The 20,671-nt window shown below is 39.3% G+C and overlaps 1 protein-coding gene across 2 annotated transcripts in view; it reads right to left on the bottom strand.

Moving 5' to 3' along the window:
* Positions 1 to 1,727: 1,727 nt before the first annotated feature.
* Positions 1,728 to 20,671, bottom strand: part of LOC125455312 (streptococcal hemagglutinin-like) — a 34,082-nt gene continuing 15,138 nt past the window's right edge. For both annotated transcript variants that reach the window (XM_048537085.2, XM_048537094.2), the window contains 6 exons: positions 20,128 to 20,231; positions 19,906 to 19,989; positions 14,452 to 17,968; positions 11,552 to 11,710; positions 6,927 to 6,997; positions 1,728 to 4,469 (listed from right to left, as the gene is read on the bottom strand). In XM_048537085.2, the coding sequence (XP_048393042.2) occupies positions 6,939 to 6,997; positions 11,552 to 11,710; positions 14,452 to 17,968; positions 19,906 to 19,989; positions 20,128 to 20,231 (3,923 nt within the window). In that variant the 3' untranslated portion in view covers positions 1,728 to 4,469; positions 6,927 to 6,938. The remainder of the gene's footprint in view (positions 4,470 to 6,926; positions 6,998 to 11,551; positions 11,711 to 14,451; positions 17,969 to 19,905; positions 19,990 to 20,127; positions 20,232 to 20,671) is intronic.

Raw genomic sequence — 20,671 nt, 5'->3', positions numbered from 1 at the left:
TATCAAGACTTTTCCAATGTAATTTATTTTAGATCCATATTGCTTTATGGTGTTTCCCTATGATGGGGTCAATGCTGCAGCACAGACAGTAAGCTGACACTTTATACTCATCGTTATTAGGAGATCCATAACATGCTGGGACAGACTTCAACAGAAAAGGGGTTCCATTCCATCAATGTATATGTCATCTCTAGTCATTAGGACTACATTTTAGAAGGTAGTGCCATTTACTGTGGGAGCTACTAGGATACCTATATTCTTAAGAACGCTCATATTCCAGCTCCCTTTCAAGGGCTGAATGCCTTATAAAGATGGGGCAAATAGGAGACAAGGGCGACCCTCTGCAATCATGGCTGATGACTTCTAGACACAAACCGGACAGAGGCTAAGCTTAGGTACAATGTAGCCCATTTTTTCACCAGGGCCATCACGAATGAGACATTAAACCTGAGGTTCTGATTCTTGAAGTTTCTGTGAGATAGGTGCTTGCAGTACTGGATAAAGATTGTGCCACATAATCTTTGCATGCTGTGCTCTGCACAATTGGAGCAGAAAGGAGGCGAGTGATGGAAGATGAAGAGCTGAGAGAGTGGCAGCGTTTCAGGAAAAAAGTGGACATTAAGGAGTTGCGGGGGGGTGTTGGCAGTGCATGATATTAGCAAGGCAGGTACAACAGGCCAGACAGGATTGAATTGAAACCTCTTATTGTTTCTGAGCTTGTTGAAATGCTGATTCATAGACTGTAAATTGATTGTTGCTTCAAAGGTAATCAGCCTGTTTTTGAATTTTTTTTTTGTTTGTTTTTCCTGTTATTCAATGAAAGTTAGTGTTTTCCAGTATGCAATACTCCTACAGTAAACAGTAAGATGGTATGTTATGCTATATTGAGCATTAGGGAAAGAGTAGCACTTAGATAGGGTGCTAATACTAAGGTCAGATAGTATGTGAGACTTGATTCTTATAGCTACAGTTGCAAGGATAGTAAATCAGGCAGATCTGATGGAATCGATCAGAGATTCTGTGCCCTGCCATTTATGCACCTTTGGAAACTTTTCAATTCTCTCCCACTACATGTACTATGAAGGGTTATTCATGGCTGCTATGACTGACCTGGCACAAAGCCAGGCTCTAAATATGGTGCCTGCAGTAGAGTATTTCTGCTGCTGGTGAGATCAAGGTAGTTTTGCAGGGCACCCTTAAAGACATTGCAGAATTCATAATGAGGTGAGCAGCATAAGGACTGAGATAACGCGCCAGAGCACAGAGAGAAACCCTCCCTGTAACTCCCTAAAATTGACACTTAACCAACTTTTAGCAAAATTCAGCGCAAGGAATTTTTAATGACTGCATTCTGAGCAGGATCCAGACATCTATCTTACATTTAAATATGTAGACAAATAGGGTCAGTTCCTTCACCAGGACAACAAATCACAGAGTAGAACTGAGTTACCTAGGTTATGAAGACCCAAAGGTCATACGTCCCTCCTCACCCCAGGTCTATAACACTAAACTCAAATGGAAATCATAATTCATCTGAATTAACTGGATGGATGACATCATATTCATGGCTATACTTCCTGCAGTGTTTCAATAGTAAGAACAGAATCACTAAAGGAAACAGTGCAACATGCAATAATTACTGCAAATATGAACCTTCTTTTCCAAATTTCTTTATTACAGTAAAGTATCACAAATTCAAATGATAACATAAAATATATGAAACTGCATCAATGATATTGCCTGTGCTAATAATACAGCCAGTATGTGCACCAACCCAGATGGCACTCAACACAAATACAAATAAAACCTTTGCTTTTAAGATATAAAATAATTTATCATCCTAAAGTAACAATCATGAAGTAGCCTTGCAATCTTACCACACATTTCTGCAGTTAGCACAGTAACTAAAATTCTGCCTGAGGAGTTGTAAGTGCATTAAAAATTAAACATACAAGGATGAAATAATTTGCTAAAGTTACTTTCCCTCAACCAAAACATCCCTGAGATACAGCAAAAGTCAAACTCTGTAAGTGTTAATATAAAATCAATCAATGAAGGGGAAAAGCACTTTCATTTATAGAAATACCTGTCTCATTGCTTGGATATCTGAGGCATCAATATCGTATTTACCTGTTTCTACTGACATGTCAGATATGGAGCACAGTGGAGGAAGATCCAGTCTGATGTGTCAAACTGGGCCCCTCAATGCACATTTATATGATGATATCAGATCGCCCCCATGACTGAACTTGTCTGACTGGCATGTTTGTCTCAATGTACCTCAATTCCCAGGAATATTTCCTGGAAGTATTGTCACTGTTGGAATTGTGTTCCAAAGCTAAGAACAAGCCTTACACATGCAAATATCTATTAAATGGATTCTTTACATAGGTTCTGTATCTCCAATTCTGACTTATTGAGCATCCCGGACTTACTGTGCCATAGCATTGGTCGCTGTGTACTCAGCAAGCCCCAAGTTCTGAAATTCTTCACTGGACTTCTCTTTTCTGGTGCTCATTAAAACCGGTTTCTGACCAGGGGTTGGTCATCTGTTCTAATGCTTCCTTCTTTGGTTCAATGTCAATTTTGTGTGATTATGGTCAAGGGAAGGGATTTATATAAGTGTAGTTTGTATAAAGTTTTCATTCTCAAGCTAAATATTTATGTGTTACTGAGAAATTAACAATACTTATTTCCAAAAGAGCAATATATGAGAGGATTACACGGTGTGTTCAAATAATATGGATTAGAATTTAATCTAGAGCGATTCCCTTCCCTGAAGGACACAAGTGAAGTAGTTGAATACTCTGTGCTCAGTTTTCAGGCACAGTCAGCCCTGTGAAGGGGATCTGGTAATTGGGCAGCTCTGATTTCTGTTCAGAGATGGAACTGGAGGGGCACTTTTTTCTGAAAAATGTAAACTGAAGACCATGTATTTGTCCTCTACCTTCAAGATCATACCTGCCTTCCTTAATCAGAAAATGAACATGCTTTCTGGTTACTAATTTGCTAATTAAGGAATAATGACTGGTGGATGACTGTTCCCCATACAGGGTTGGGACTTCTATTTGATTTTGACTCTTGTCAAAGATCAATAAAATAATTTCTAAGAACAAAAAATCACTTTACTAAATATTGTCAGTCAGATGGGTCAGACCAGAGTATTCTGAACCAATTCTGACAAGTCGTAATATTAAAGTAGAAATATTGCAGATATTAACCCAGAATTGAGTTGCCACAAGAACCGAAATATGTTCTTGCAAATCACATGAACCATAAATATGTACAGTAGATATATTAGTAATTGATTATTTGATCAAATTTGTTCCACCTTTTTTAAAAAATTTTTTTTATCACATCTGGTTTTGATACAATAAATAATCTTATAATCTCTTGTCAGGCCCAGGAGGTGCAACTAACATTTTCAACCCTGCTTCTCAAAACTAGAACTTTATTCAATTTTCCTAAAACTCCCAAGTTAAATCAGACATAGCTGAGCAATGAGATCGTACTTTACCTTTTCATTTCCAAACATGCAATGAAGTTCATCTCGATCATGTAATGTTGGATCCTGCTCCTCTTACTTTAACCTTAGCCTCCGATAAATGTTGTCTTTCATCACACTTCTTTTTATAAAATCTGTTTAAGATTGTGCTTGTTTGATATCAAACTAAGGAAAGTTTTAGCATAAATTTGTATAAGTCAGGACTGGTAAAATTCCTTTCCAATGTTAATCATGATTAGAATGAAATGCTTTCTGCAGTACTAATGTTCTGTTACTGACTAGCACTGAATTTTGCCTGAGCCTTTATTTACCCTGAATTCAATAATTTGTTCCCAGAATACCACAAAGGAGAGTGTACACATTTAATTCCACAAAAAGCTAACACCAGTGAAAACAGAGTGTTAACAATCCTCCTAATAAGCCAGAGCGATACTGAATCATATATATCAGGATGGCCTTAGCATGGGCAATGATGAGGCTCCATAATTAACCTCTGGTGATATCAGGATGAAGGGGAAGAGAAGATCAGGCATGTTTTCTGCTTCAGATTGGTATTCAGTAATCCACGCTGGAAAGTGCACTATGATCTGCTCCAAAGCCTAGGGACGCCCAATAACTAATGCTCAAGCTGAAGAGAACAAGACTCCAGTCTCAAACTTCTACAGAAACACTTGTTGGACATACGATCTTTTATGTTAATATATAAAACTAATTCATTTCAAAAGCTTTAAAACTAAAGTTAGCACATGGTACCACTGCATGAGTAATGAGAGAATCCAGTTGTAGAAAAATCAACATTTTATCATATCAACTGATAAAGCAAAAAATTGAGAAATAATAATTTACAGTCTATACAGACAAATGAGAAATACTTTAATTTATGAATAGTACAAAAGTAAACACAACTTTGATCCACTCAGTACTTGGAAGTATCCTTGGCACTCTTCAAATTCAATTCAAGGCACTGAAAGAAAAGAGACAAATTTAAGTACACAAGTATACATTAAGTTCTGTTGGCTCTGTTCTATGTATTTATCTACAAAAGCAGTCATTCAAGCAGAGTTTAAAAAAAACAAGTCATTGTCAGTTTATCAGAGATAATGGGAACTGCAGATGCTGGAGAATCCAAGATAACAAAGTGTGAAGCTGGATGAACACAGCAGGCCAAGCAGCATCTCAGGAGCACAAAAGGTGACGTTTCAGGAAGGGTCCTGAGATGCTGCTTGGCCTGCTGTGTTCATCCAGCTCCGCACTTTGTTATCTAAGTCATTGTCAGTCAACTGGTTCATGAGCTGCTTGGCCTGGTGAGGGCATGTGAAAAGATCAGACAGAAGATCTAAACAAACCGCGTTCAGAGATAAGATGAAGTAAAACATCAACACTATCAGCCGAATGAACAGCCTCAATCGTTGCGTCCATGATCTCTGTGCACTTGTCATGTAGGTGAATGTGAAACAGGGAAGAAAGAATTTAAGCAACTGGCTGCTGGTGACAAGAGAAAGCCATGGTGGCTTACTATCTCTGCTGTCCAGAATAAGACTGTGATCATTTTGGGAGAGGGAAATGACAGTACTTGCTGTGATCAAGCCAAATTTGGTCACAAACACCAAAGAAATGCAAATTTTTGAAAATTAAGAACATAAATAAATAAAACTGGGTCAGAAAGAGTAACACTTGAGAGAGGTCTTCAACTAAGATGCAAACTTGTGGAAACAATGGAAATCAATCTACAAACTGGCCCTTTTTTTTTGGTTAGTGCATCTTCAAAATATGACATTAGGGTTTTACATATTTATTTGGAGAGGGAAGGTATTAGTTTAGAGAGGTGCAGAACCCTTCCAATAGGTCCAGTGACTCTTCTAGAAGAGGTAAGGTGTTCCTTCGGAATGCTTTGGATTGTTAAATGTAGAGGTGGAGGCATGTAAAAATTTGATAAACTCTTTGTAATTGTTAAGCATATAAAAACTGTTAAGATGTCAAGCCATTTAAGTGTCTGCCTTTTAACTAAAAATAAGTTCAGAGTTTAAAGTGCTTGCTATTTCACTCTGCCTATTGATACAACCCTGAAAACAATAATTATTGAATCAGTGCCCCATGATGGATTCAAAACCTAATCATTATCACATTGGGATACATGTGTGTTCATGGTTTGATTAACAGTTTCAGGTGGGTATACAGTCTTTGATGTGGAGCTATGAATACAGTACTACAGTTTATGAGGGATTAAGCCATTTGAGTAATTTCAATATTGTGAATGGGCTTTCAATCAATGAGTTTTTTTCAAACTGCAAAGGCATTAATGTGCATTTAGATCCAAATGGAGTTTAGATCTTTGTTGTGTTTAATCTCAGCACGGCTCTTAAGGCCTTTCCATGGTGGATAAATTGGCAGAGGGATATTAAGTATAAATGATGAGTCTGTGGGGGTGTCATGGGTTGGCATTGGAGCAATAAAGGCCCATGTTGGCGAGGACTAGAAGGCTGTCTTTTGTTTCCTTTTTTAAAGAGCTGAGACAACTTCCCAGAACACCAAGCTAGGCCATTCACACAACAGCCTTGGCACTGTCAGTCCCTGTGGCTGCCTCTGCACTGTTTCTTGCATTGATGGATGTGACGCCCGTGAATACATGCCAACATCTAGCAAAAAAATCAGCCCACCTGGGATGTTAATGCCAAGGTCTGAGTTGCACCTGACTCAGGAAGAAAAATTCAATCCCAAGAGAGGCATAAAAACTCTTCAGCTTCTAGATACATAAAAATGGTCTTTTCATCTGCATAGAAACATATGATGCTAAGAGCATCATGGCATATTAGGGGACATGTATAATAGATATTCTGCAGCCAAGGACTGCTGGGACTTGTTTCATTCTTAGAGGTCACTGAGCAATTTTTTTCATAGCTTTTCCTGAATTTGGCACAGCATTTCCTCTTTCTGGTAGGAACTTCCAGTAGGTAATTGGGAGGACAGTATTGGAGGATGAGGACTGATGAGCTTCATTGTTCCTTCTCTTCATATGTTCATAGACCAGTTCTCAAATGGCATGACAAAATTGACCGGACACCGGACAATTAGTAGGACCATTACTAACATATACTGTGTTCAATTACACAGTTTAATCTAAGTCAAAGTCAGCATTCTTATATGTTTCTAAAACATAATGAATGAGTTCGCTGAATGAGTAAGTAGACTGTACGTTTAAGGTGGACAACATGCATTCTATTAAGCCACAAAGTTAACAATAATACCATATTTGTTTCAATGTCATTGTTTATGAATCTTTGGGAGAATGTCACTCATCATTATGACACTGTGAAAGAAGTAAAGAAGTACAGAATAAAAGAGGAGAAGATACATAATTAAAGCCAGAAGATGAGACGGGAAGTTCTGATGACTTTTTAAGTGAAAAGCAGCCGAGACTTACCAGGAGAAGGTATTAAACTAATGTATTGTAGTTTGGGTAAAGCTTCTTCACTGCTGTCTCAAAACTGTCCTCTGGAGAAGAACAAAATGAAGACATAAATGTTGTTAATCCTGAAATTGCCAACATTCATTGAAATGATGGTGCAACGTTTGGGGCGGCATGGTGGCTCAGTGGTTAGCCCTGCAGCCTCACAGCACCAGGGACCCAGGTTCGATTCCAGACTCGGGCGACTGTCTGTGTGGAGTTTGGACATTCTCCCCGTATCTGCGTGGGTTTCCTCTGGGTGCCCCGGTTTCCTCCCACAGTCCAAAGATGTGCAGGCCAGGTGGATTGGCTATGCTAAATTGTCCGTAGTGTTCAGGGGTGTGTGGGATATAGGGGGATGGGTCTGGGTGGGATGCTGCAAGGGGCAGTGTGGACTTGTTGGGCTGAAGGGCCTGTTTCCACACCGTACAGAGTCTAATCTAATCAATTTATACAAAATACATTTCTGCCCATGATGAATGAATTTTAAAAAAAGACAGTATTGTTGCTCAAATGTGCTTCAGTTCTGCATTTTCAAGAATGTATGCGCGTGTGTTTGGGGGGTGGGGGTGGTGAAGAGCAGGGCACAGAGGGCATGTGGAAGAATACTAAAGCTATTACTAAAATAAAACCTCAGTTGTGCTGGTGTATAATTCAGTATGTAGACCTTCAGAATCAACAAAACGCCATTCTTCATAAATAAACACGGAAACAACACATACATCTCATCACAGTAAAATCCATCACATATCAAGAACATGCCAGTAAACCAAGAATGTCAACTGATAGAAGTAATATTAACTTTGACATTAACGATGTACTATTCAATCATTTGAATTCTGTCAGTAATTAATTGGCCCAGGGTGATACACGAGGGCAAAAATACTTTCTTGTTGGGTATGGGAGGATGGAGGTGCAGTGATGGCTCCCTCACTCCAAATCTGGAAATGGAAACATCAATGGCCATCTTGCAGGCCAAGAAGAAGCCTGCCTTATATGGTGCGCCATGGAGGGGCTAAACTGATACAGAGTGTAACTTTCACCCCCTCAGTGGAAGCAAGTCTCAGCCTCTGAGGTTGCTAACAACCTGATTGTTCAACAGGTCGGGCAGTGGACAATTTGGTGAAACAGACTAAAACCTGCCTCAAGAAGACAGCCCAATGAAACCCCAAATGTGGCACTTGGTGGAGGTTCTAAGGTCCATGTGGTGAGGGAGGGCGGATATTATCTTCTTGGGTGGGAGTTAGTTCGGTGTCCCAGTGCATGTAGATCAGCTTCAGATGATATTCTCCATCAATCTCTGCACTTTAAAAATTTGTCAAAGAACGTGGCATGATGTTCCTGTTAGAGTGAAGGGTAAGGCTGGGAAGATTAAGGAACAATGGATGAATGAAGGTACTGAGGTTCTGGTCAAGAATAAAAGAAAATATTATTTTAGATATAGACAACTTGGTTCAATTCAATCTTTTAATCTATATAAAGTGTATGGGGCATTCTCAAGAGAGAAATCAGGAAGGCAAAGAAGGGATATGAGATAGCATTGACAGATAAGGCTAAGGATAATCCAAAGAGATTCTACATACACATTCAAAGCAAGGGGGTACTAGCGAGAGAGAGGGTAGGGCCTCTTAAGGAACAAGGAAGTTTCTTTGTTTGTGTGAGCCCCAGGAGATGGGAGAGATATTAAATGAATATTGAGTCAGTTCTTACTGTGGAGAAAGAAAGAGTTGAGAGAATGCAGAGAAATAAATTTTGATGTTTTAGAAACAGTTCTTATTACAGAAGAGGGCATTTGGGAGGTCTTAAGAGAATATAAAGGAGGATGAATCTCCAGGACATAATCTAATGTATCCCAGAACACTGTGGGAACTAAAGAGAAGAAATTACAAATTGCAGAAATATTTGCATCATCTATAACTATGGGTGAAGTGCCTGATGACTACAGGATAGCTAATATTGTACCTTAGTTTAAGAAAGGTCGTAAGGAGAAACTGGAGAAATACCGAACTGAGAGTTCGACTTTGGTTGTGGGTAAATCATTGGAAGTGATTACAAGTGTTTAAGGATAGTGGATATCCAAAGAACTTGGTCAGGATATGCCTATGGGAACAGCATCAGAAAGATTCTATATGCCCTACAGACTCATCAGACTGCCCTACATCAGGAACACGTCAGACTCACCATAAGACTTCTATGACTGCTGGGAATCAGAGTGGCACACAAGCCCACATCCACCCTAAGACAAGTACTCACCCGAACTAAAGACGCACTCCCTGCCATGGACAGGACCAACGTCATCTACAAGATTCCCAGCAGAGACTGTGAGAAACACTATATTGGACAAACAGGAAGGAAACTAACAACAAGAGTACATGAGCACCAACTGGCTACAAAAAGACACAACCAATACTCACTCATCTCAATCCACATAGACAAGGAGAACCACGACTTTGACTGGGACAACACCAAGATCCCGGGACAGGCTAGTCAGAGACAAGCACGAGAATTCCTGGAAGCATGGCACTTCACGAAGCATGCTATTAATAAACTCATTGAACTCGACCCTGTATACATTCCATAATGGAGGAAACCCGAAGTGAGGCAATCCATCACAACGGACCCCAAAGTTTAAAAACCAGGCGGGAAAACACACTGATGCTTTATCAGAGCTGCACTGAAGATGTTACCAAGCACAGTAAAGAAATGTCTGCAGAACAAACCGGCTCAGCGAGCCAACCAACCTCAACACCCACAACCCAAGCTGCAGATCTACTCCAAAACCTTAGAGACATTGTTAATTTGGATTTTATTAAAGTCTTTGATAAGGTTCCGCATGATAGACTTACTGGTAAGGTTAGGTCACATGGGATTCAGGGAGAGCTTGCCAAATGGATACATAACTGGCTAACTGTAGCAGACAGAAAGTAATGGTGGAAGGTTGCTTTTCAGGCTGGAGGCCTGCGACCAGCATTGTTCCACAGGATTAGTTCTGTGTCTCTTTTGTTTGCCATTTATATAAATGATTTGAATGAGAATATAGATGGTATCGTTAGTAAGTTTGCAGACAACACCAAAATTGGTGGCACAGCAGACTGTAAAAGAGGTTTTCTAAGATTACGAAGAGATTGTGATCAAATGGGTCAATGGGCTGAAAGTGGCAGATGGAGTTCAACCTAGGCAAATGTGAGTTATTGCATTTTGGTCCTTCAAACAAGAGTAGGGCTTATATAATTAACGATATTACTTTTGAGCAGTGTTCGGGGTGCAGGTACATACTTCTTTGACATTTGCGTCACATATAGACAGGGTGGTTTAAAAGTTGTTTGGCATGCTTGCCTTCAATGCTCAGTCCTTTGAGTGTAGGAGTTGGGAAGTCATGCTGAGGTTGTACAGGACTTTGGTGAAGCCTTTTCTGGAATACTGTGTCCAGTTCTGGTTGCCCAGTTAAGGGAAGGATATTATCTAGCATGAGATGGTTCAGAGGAGATTCACCAGAATGTTCCTGAGTATGGAAGGTTTGAGTTATAAAGAAAGGCTGGATAGGCTAGGACATTTTTCACTGGAGCACAGGAGGTTGAGAGGTGACCTGATAGAAGTTTATAAAATAATGAGAGGTATAGTTAGACTACTACCGTTAGCTCTTTTTCCTAGGATTGGTGATTTCAACACCATGGGGAACATTTTTAATGTGAGAGGTAAGAGATTTTTTTAAAAAAGGCAAATTTTGGAGCAGGTGAACTTCCTGAGAAAGTAGTGGATGCTGGTATATTTAGAACGTTTAAAGACATGTTTCTGCATATGTGAATAGAAAATGCTTGGAGGGATATGGGCCAGGAGATGGTAGGTGGGACTATTTTAGTTTGCATTATGTTTGGCATGGGCTGGTTGGGTCAAAGGGTCTATTTCCATGCTGCATAACTCTATGAGCAATAACCTTACCATTTTCACTTGGCCACCCACAGCATTGAGGCCCAGGAAGCATAACATTTCAATAGGATGGTCAGACTGCCAGTTTCAGAGCCTACTCAGTGCCTGATTAATGAGAATGGGTTAGGCATTCATCCTATTTTGTCTGCATCCGTAAATCTCCATACTTCTGAAAATAAACCCAACAGAGGGGTAGAAAATGTAGCTTTTGGCCTTGGAAATTAAAAGCATAGCTGAAAGAATACTGCAAAAGCAAGTGATCATATAGAATGAGCATCAATTGCTTTTAGCTGTGCTGATATTTAACCTCATAATAACCTGTTGAGGATTGTCTTGCTGTTATGAGTGTGCTTGGTTACCGTTCATTATTGATATAGTCTCCTAGTGGCTAGACGCTCATGCTTATTGGGGTTGATGTTGGAAATACTATGCTGAGTGCAACATTTCAGCTTCAATAGAGCTAGATAACTGAAATTTTACTGTATGTAGAGTACAGCACTATGGATTTCTTTTACTCCAGGTACAATTTTCTTCGTATTTTTAAGTTGAAGCAACTATATGATGAATTATTATAATATCATGAAGTCATGGCCAGTTTATTTTAGTCTCTTTCTAAACCCTATATTTACAAACTGCACAATAATGCAGCAGTACAATGTTATTTAAAATCACACCTTCATCATCACTGCTTTGGTAACCTGGCCTGTTCTTGTAACAGAAGAAAGTTGGTGGAAGAAACAGTTCCAAGGCAAGAGCCCTCTGCTCTGAAGTTGGTGTGACCTCACTCAGCATCACCACATCATCATCTCCATCTTCTGCCTGTTCTTCAATCCCTGTAAAAGCAAGCAGAAAATGTGTTATAAAAAAATCTAAAAGGAAAATACTGGGGAAATACTCAGCACATCAGGCAGCATCTTGGTGACAGAAACAGTTAACGGTTCATGCTGATGAACCTTTTAGCAAAGTTCATCAACCAGAAATGCTGGAGGCATTAAGGATCAGGCTAAATTCCTGGAAGCGGCCTCCCAGTGGCATTGTAGTCCACCTTGCCTACTTCAGCTGCAGTCACAGGCCACTTTGTTGAGAGGTTCCATGGCAGTTTGCTGGCCCAATGCTGAGGCTATGTTTAAATTTAAAAGTTGTTGAAAATGGCGATTTTTTCCCCCTACAAAGAACCGTCTGCTACTGCTTCTTCATTACTGCAAGGCCCCCTATTTCCAACTGGCACAACAGCTTTGAAAATCTGTTTATTCTCCTTAATTGGGGAGCGGGCCTGGCCTCTGGCTATTAACTGGCCAATTCAGGGAGAATAACTAGTTGGTGACTATTCCCTCCACACTGCAGGCTTCTCACCCTTAATTGACTATGATGGCAGAGATGTGAAAACAAAATGGCAAATTAACTTGGCTTCTCTCTGCACAGATGATGTCTGGCCTGTTGAGTATTTCTAGCACTTCCTGTTATTTAAAATTTTCCTGTCCCCGCCTCTCTCTCTCTCTCTCTCTCTCTCTCTCTCTCTCTCGAGCAGTGTTTTTGTCACAAAACCCAAAATTTACTCCAATCCTGTCCAGATACACCATGGGTTCTCATGAACTGTCACTGGACTCGAAACATTAACCCTACTTTCTTCCCACAAATGCTGCCAGGCCTGCTGAGTTTTGGCAGTAATAACAATTTTGTTTCAGATCTCCAGCATATGCAGTCCTTTGTTTTATTATAGAGGATGACAGTAACAGCACTCAGACAGTTTCAAGAAACCACAGCTAGACTTAAAACACAGATCAAACAGGGATGACGGAATAGAAAATTAATTTCAAAGTTATGACAGGACAGGTCTGTAGGAGTTCATCAGGGTAGGGTCCTAGGTCCAATAATCTTCAGCTGCTTTATCAATGACTATCCCCCCATCACAAGGTCAGTAGTTGGAATATTCACTGATGATTGCACAATGTTGAACAACATTGGTGGCTCTTCAAATACCTGAAGCAGTCTAGATACAACTGCAGCGTGGCCTGGCCAATATCCAGGTTTGGGCTGATGAGTAACAAGTGTCAGGGGGTGAACATTTCAACAAAACAGAATTTAATCATAGCCCTTGACATTCACTGCATTACTATTGCTGAATCCTCCACTATCAATGTTCTGGGGTACACCATTGACCAGAAACTGAATACAGATTGTTACAAAAGCAGGTCACAGGTAAGGAATCCTTACTTCCAACTCCCCGAAGCCTGCCAAGCATCTGAAAGGCACAAGTCAGGACTGTGATGCAATACTCCCCACTTGCCTGGATGAGTGCAGCTTCAGCAACACTCGGAGGTTTGACAGCATTCTGGACGCAACCACCCACTTGAATAGCACCACATCCACTCCCTCTGTTTTTGACGCACAATAGTTGCAAATGCATTACTAGATGCACTGCCGAAATTCACCAATCCTTCTAAAACAGCACCTTCCAAACCCAAGATCACTACCACTGAGAAGGACAAGCAGCAGCTATATGGGAACACCAACACCTGCGAGTTCTCCTCCATGCCATTCAGCATCCTAACTTGGAAATACATTGCTATTCCTTCAGTGTTGCTGGATCAAAATTCTGCGACTCTATCCCATACAGCATTTGTGTGGGTACTGATGCCAAATGGATTGCAGTGCTTCAAGAAGGTAGCTCATTCATTCCTTCTCAAGGACAACCAGGGATGGACAATAAATGCTGGCCCAACCAGCTCCAGTTACATCCCACTAATGAAAAGAAAATGAAGTGTAATCATTAAGTGCCTCACAACAGGCAGAGCCCATTTACTTTAGCACTATGGAATAAATGGAATCAGCTCCAGCCGCCATACAATTTAACCAAATGAATCATAAAGACAAGTTAGACAAGTTTAGCATAACTTCGAATGAAGCAGATGAAGGTGTGCCATCAACTTTAACATACCAAAATAACTGTCCTCTCAACTGAAAGCCAATGTGAGCTGTTTACGGTATCATTTCCTCAGACGAATCCCTCAAAACATCAATGCAATTTTAAATTATTTTTTGGATTGTAAGATTTTTTTGTGATTGACTAAGATGAAAGTAATCCATCAACAGAAAAAAAAAACTGAGTGAGATTAGAATGAACATTTCACAGTCAAACTGTTTGTTTATACATTCTGTGGAGGCAGTGGTTCAAGAACAACATGCCATAAGATGACAAAATTCTGTGGAACTGCTTTCCAGAATGGAATCCAGTGCAGGATGAAGTAGGTAAGGGCAGAAAATTAATGGGAAAAATATTTTTTAAAAAAGGGTTTTTTTACATTTGATCCCAAAAACTTATCAGAACACCAGATATTTAGGCTGTTACAAATTCTAGATTACACAATTATTTTAGAAAATCAAATACGACTTGTACTGCTGCTTAAAAACATTGGATGTCTACAGCTGTTAAAAACACTACTAATGTGGACAGACATTTCACTAACTTTTTTTAACTGAAACATATTTCAGCAGTTTATTTGAGCAGCTGTTTGCAGATAAGTACTATGCAGTGTAGAAGGATTCATAACAAAAGTAAAATCAAGAGATTTACCTCGTAGAAACTTTCCTCCTTTTTCCAATTCGGATACACTAACAAGTGAAGCAGGACCATCATTTCTATTCTGATCATTCCTTTTAATTTCTGCAGAACTGCACAAATGTTTTTCTGTTACCCGAGCGATCTCAGTTGAGCTCTGCACTCTCTCAATGACTTGTCTGAACATCTCAGCCCTTTCTTTTAGTTTAAAGTGTACGGCAAACTCTAAAAGGACCTGCTTATTCTCGGAATAATCCAATGCATGCCAAGTCCAGATATGATTACTGGTTTTCGCATGCTTCAGTTCCAAGTCTCTTGTGATCCAGTGATTGGCGCAACATTTATTAGTGGCGTTCCACATTACGAATCTTGACAATTTTGTTATTTTATGTTCTAAAACTCTGATTTCTCCAAATGCTCGCTCCTTCCACTGTAAGGACGTCCTTTCAAAGCAGTACAGCTTTCCTCTATTAGAAAACAGAACATTTTCTGCATCTGGGATAGCAGCTGGATGATTAACTGGTGGAGGGAATGGGAATATTGGTTTGTGTGCAGTTTTACAATCACCCTCATTCTTCTCTTGCTGTCCTGTAGAACTTGTTAGCTTACTTGCACCCAGTGTGAATTGGAAATCACTACCTGCACCAAATTTAAATATTGGGCAAAACACGAGAGAATCAACAGTGAAAAGTGACAAATCTCTTGCTGTTCTCTGGTTATCTTCTTGTGCATTATCATTATTAGCTTCTGCAAAACTACCAGCATTAGATGCAACAGGTTGTGGAATACATGCAGAATCTCCTGTGTGTGACAAATTTAGTGTTTCTATATTTGTCCATCCCTTTCTAATAAGAGAAGGGCTCTCTTTAGCAGTTAAGCTATCTGGATGTTCTATCTCACTGGCGACTGCAGAACTCTGGTGATTATTAGAATGACCTTGGTTTTCAGAAACATTGCAGCCTTGATCACTGAAAATTACAGGCTTTTTGCCTTCTTCATCTATATCACTATTACATCTCTCCAAAGGATTTTCAAAGTTAGGTGTTGCATTACTAAGTTGCGAGAGAGGAACTGCGATTTTCCCAATTACCGATTGTTGCATACATTCAGGAACTTCAAATGTTTTTGTTTTGCAGGTTTTGATAGCTGAATCATCAATGAATGCAACTTGATTTTGTTGCTGACTGATTGAAGGGAGCACTCTGTTGAAACCTGTTGCAAAATCCACACAGCCAGAGCTAGCAGATTCGATCCTGTGAAATATTTCAGGTTGAGAAGTTAACGTTTCAGCCAGCAAAGTTTCTTTCAGTTTGTGGGTTTCAACGCTATTATCTGTTGACACTTTATCAGAACTCTGCTGATTTACTACTAGTGATGGATCCTCACAATTCAAACTAAATGAATGTGCTCCATTAAGCGTAGATGATTCAGCATATATTGATGCCTCTGATGTTTGTATTTCATTCATTTTGACATCAGCTGCCCTAACAGTGCTCTGCTGCTGACTGACTGTTGGTGTGCAACCTAGATTGAAATTAGTTGTAAATGTTACAGCATTAGAGCCAATTGAATTTGCCCTGGAGCAAACTGAAGACATTTCAGCACAACTAGCAAAAAGTTGCAATGGCTTTATGCTGTTTTGAGTTGGCAGCATGTTTTGTGCAACTGGAATTGATAATGACGAGGAATTAGAGGAGTTTGAAACAATTGATGTTGAAGCAAGCAAAGATGAAGCAGACACGACTGTACCTGGATTTTCTAGCTTAAAATCGAAGCTTGGTGATTTTGACCTGCTTACAGTTGACAGAAATGGCTTTTCATTCAAATTTGGAACATCGTTCACGGACACTTGGGTAAGTGCGAAGAGGTCAGGTACATCACTTGCAATAACTGGAGGCGTGATTGGAGTTAAACCTTTACAGTTTCTTAAAGCAAGTGGTTCAGCATTTATTGACAATCCTGAGGTTGAAAGTTTCTTCACAATAGTAATACTGTCTAATGTTGCAGTGGTCTGCTGCTTAGTGATTGTGGAAATGGGTTCTTGATCGAAGACAGGTAGAAAAACCACAGAATCAGAGACAATTGAATTGGTCCTGGAGAAAACAGAGGATTTTTCAGCAGAACTAGCAACATGTTTCAAAGGCCCAACACCACTTTGAGATGTCACAAGGCTTTGTTCATTCAGTGCTGGGTTTGGAATTGAGGAACTTGATGATGGTGAAGTGAATAAAGATGAAGCAGGCGTGACAATACTAGAATTTGCTAATTTAAAATCAAAACTTGGTGTAGTGGATCTGCTTGTAGTTGACAAAGGTTGCTTTTGATAAAAAGTTGGAACATCACTTCTGGGTACTTGTGAAAATTTAAATGGGCTAGTTACATCTCTTCCAACAGATGAACCTGTGAGACAAGCTAAACTTTCTGGGTTTCTTAAAAATTCACTTGATTTGGTTGTTGATGTTATACTGGGACAAGTTTTGAATGAAAAACCTGATGTTTCAGTTCCAGAGTTGAAGAAGGAAAATGTCGTCACTGGCTTGACTTGATCATTCAAGGGTCCCGAAGTACCAAACGAATTAGGTTTTGGTGAGTTTTCTTGTGAACACTGTTCTTTCCCCTTCCCGAAGTGAAAAGAGGATGATGTTCCAACTGAATCCGTAAGCACTTTACTAATGCAAGTAGATGATGCATTGCTGCTTGTCTGGCCATTTTGATGCTTCATCTGTTTACCAGTTGACTCACATGTAGTTTTACTGTGAAACACAGAAGTTGAACTACTGGTTGAATTACTTGTAGCAGAGCATGAATTAAGCTTCTCAAACGAGAAGCCTGTTGATATTGGCAGTGTTTGCTGATCCTCTGATTTGTTGGCTAGGGTATTTCCAAACATAAACCCACTGAATGATGGTGAACTTCCAGAGGTGACTGTGCGGTTAAGGAATCTTACACCAGCTTTTGAAATACTGGATTTTTTTTGTTCAGATGGTGAGCTGAAGCACTTAGATGCAGTAAAACCAAGAGCATGGGAGGTAAATGGCTTTTGCTGACGTTCATCTGTTTTGTCAGAGCTCGTCACTGTTGTACATGAACTCAAAGTAACTGCAAGAGATGCCGCTACCGCTGCTGTTGGCAGACTGTCGACAGTACTTGTGATGTTTGAGATAGTTTCAGACTGAACTGATGAAGGAGGAACAGGGTCGTGTTTTTGCTTTATATCTCCCACATCAAACAATTTTTCACTGGGTAACAACAGCTCCGAGTTTGAAACTGATCGGATACTTGTAGCGGATCTTGAATTAGAAGGCAAAGGCACATACACATTGCCACGGAATTTCTTTTTTACTTTTTTAAACGATTGACCAAAACTGAACAATTTAACATGAGGCTTCTGTACTCCATCAGGTGTTTTGCACAGCTCTGTAGAAACTGAAGACACTGAAGGCTCTAGACCATTTTCACTATCAGAATATCCTTCAGTCACAAAGCAGTTCCAGTCTTTTCTGCAGGATTGATAGTGTTTGTAACGTAGTTCCTATAACACCACCAGAAAAAAAAATTGTCATCTTGCTTTTGAATGACAATAGATAATAGACAATAGGTGCAGGAGTAGGCCATTCGGCCCTTTGAACCAGCACCACCATTCATTATGATCATGGCTGATCATCCACAATCAGTATCCTGTTCCTGCCTTATCCCCATAACCCTTGATTCCACTATCTTTAAGAGCTCTATCCATCTCTTTCTTCAAAGTATCCAGAGAGTTGGCCTCCACTGCCTTCTGGGGCAGAGCCATCCATATATCCACCACTGTCTGGGTAAAGAAGTTTTTCCTCAACTCTGTTCTAATTGGCCTACCCCTTATTTTTAAACTGCAAAGCTATTTTATTCAACCATTTCCTGTGACAGCTAGTGGCATCTTCTAGTCATGATGTGAGTGAAAAAAATTCTCTTACTTAAAAAAAAATCAACAGAGAAAGAAATTATGTTGGACATATACGTGCTAGCTTTGGATTCTCCCATAAACTGAAACACTTTCTCAGCATCTGCCCTGTCTAATCCATACAAAATTCCAAAGACTTCTATCACATGGTCATCTCCAATTTTCTCTTTTCTACTGTTGCTGATTGCTGTAATTTCACAATACTGGTAACACTGTTGTTTTGAACTGACTTTAGTGCTTCTATGGCATTCTTTTATAAATTGAAGATCAGAATTGTGCACTTTGCTCCTAAGTTTCACCTGCAGAGACCTGTAAGAATTATTCACATAATTTTACTACTTCAGGACACTATACCACTACAAAGAAACCCCAATGCTCAGTTTGTATTTTTAAAAGAATTTGCAAAATGAGGGAAGAAGTTATAAAGTGTGTTTACGACAAATTTATTAATGAGCATATTTGTGGTTAAACAAATATGAATCTTATTTTGGAGTATGAAGTGGGTCAAGTGGATCAAATGTCCTATAGGGGATCAATTAGATGAAGAAAGACAGAGACAAAGGATTTTTAAAATTTATTCATGGGCTGAGGGCATCACTGGCTAGGCTAGCATTTATTGCCCATCCCTAATTCCCCAGAGGGCAGTTAAGACTTCTTAAACTTTTAATTCCAGGTTCTTATTGAATTCAAATTTCACCATCTGCCATGGTGGAATTTGAACCCAGATCCCCAGAACAATACCTTGGTCTCTGGATTAATAGTCGAGCGATGACAACACTAGGCCAAGGCTTATCCAAAGGCAGTGTGCTTTTCAGCCTTTTCTTCCCCAAATCATACTCCCTTATCTTGTTATGAGGTTATCAGCGGTACCTGATTGAAGGTCTTATTGAAGTCCAAGTTATATGACATCAACTGCATTACTTGTCTATTCTTTCCATTAATTCTTCGAAGAGTTCTGTTGTTTCAACAGAATCTTTAACCTATCGGAATCCATGCTGAGCTTTTAAAATGATATTTTCTGCCGCTGGGTGCTTTCGGAATTAGTTGATATTAAACTGTGTTTGAATTTTTCTTGCGTGCTAATTGCTGTTATGTTTTCTACCTTAAAACTGTGATGATAACAGTAACTACATCCCCACAGAAAAAACCTCCCAAATTATGTTAGAGGAGTACAAAATTCAAAGCATTTTGAGATCAGAGATGTAAAGATGCAGGAAGAGAAGTTAAGTGACTAGGCAACCGAAAGCACAACCACGACAGCCAATGACTAGCTCCGATTTACACTTCAAAACAAAGTAATTAGCCAAGAAACACTTTAAAATGTCCTAAGAACATGAAACTGTTGTATAAATGTACTTCATTATTTATTTCTTAATTTTATAACTAATCTAACTTCTATATTTTATGATAACAAAGCTTCTGGTTTGCAGAGGATGGTGTTAGCTGGTTGTTGGGAATGTTCCTTCTGTAGAAATCCTAACAGTTACAGCTAAATGAATGATGTAAAAATCCAAACTGTACTAACATACCTCTAAACTTATGTCCTGATAGTCTTCTTTTGCAGAAATACACCAAAGATAGTCATGACAGCCGTATTCAATAATAGTTTCTGGCTGCAAAAGAGATTTGTTTAATTAAAAAGAAGTCTTAACACTTACTTTTAAAATCGGTGCGTTGCATTATAAAATATTGTTTGCAAATGTAATCCTGGTTACATACAGAAGAATGCCAAACTGTTAAAATTAACTTACAGTAAACTTTGGTTCTATAAAATCCTTGGACTGCTTCCACATTTTTAAGGTAGTTCTAAATTGGTAGCCATCTGTGCGTAATTCACTTGTAGTATTGTTAGTACCTTTGGAAGATAAAAATCAACAGATATAATCTATAATATTCCTCCCATTCAATGGCAACTCACTTTCAGACAGACATATACAGTAATGCACTACTGTGATGTAATATTGATTGCATCCGTTGCATTATTTTTAACTAATAATATTTTTAGCTACAGACTTCCTAGGTACAAAACCCTATTTGAAAATGTAACCCATATATTCACAATAAAGTTAAAGGAAACCAATTTAGTAAGTATATTTCTACAAGTACAAATTCAACCCATGTTCACTTTGAGTTACAATAGCTGGAGAGAATTTCAAGCTCCCACCAAATGCATCAAACTCCAACTGACCATTATCTATTGAGCTATGCTAACAGATTTAAGTGTGTTTTACTTTGATAGGTTTGAACTTATCAGAGGCAGCAACATAAACCATGCTGTGTGCTGTCTGCTCAAAC

This window comes from Stegostoma tigrinum, chromosome 1, assembly GCF_030684315.1.
Source record: "Stegostoma tigrinum isolate sSteTig4 chromosome 1, sSteTig4.hap1, whole genome shotgun sequence".
In the NCBI taxonomy this organism is placed as follows: Eukaryota; Metazoa; Chordata; class Chondrichthyes; order Orectolobiformes; family Stegostomatidae; genus Stegostoma; species Stegostoma tigrinum.
This window is presented reverse-complemented; position numbering and strand designations above follow the sequence as displayed.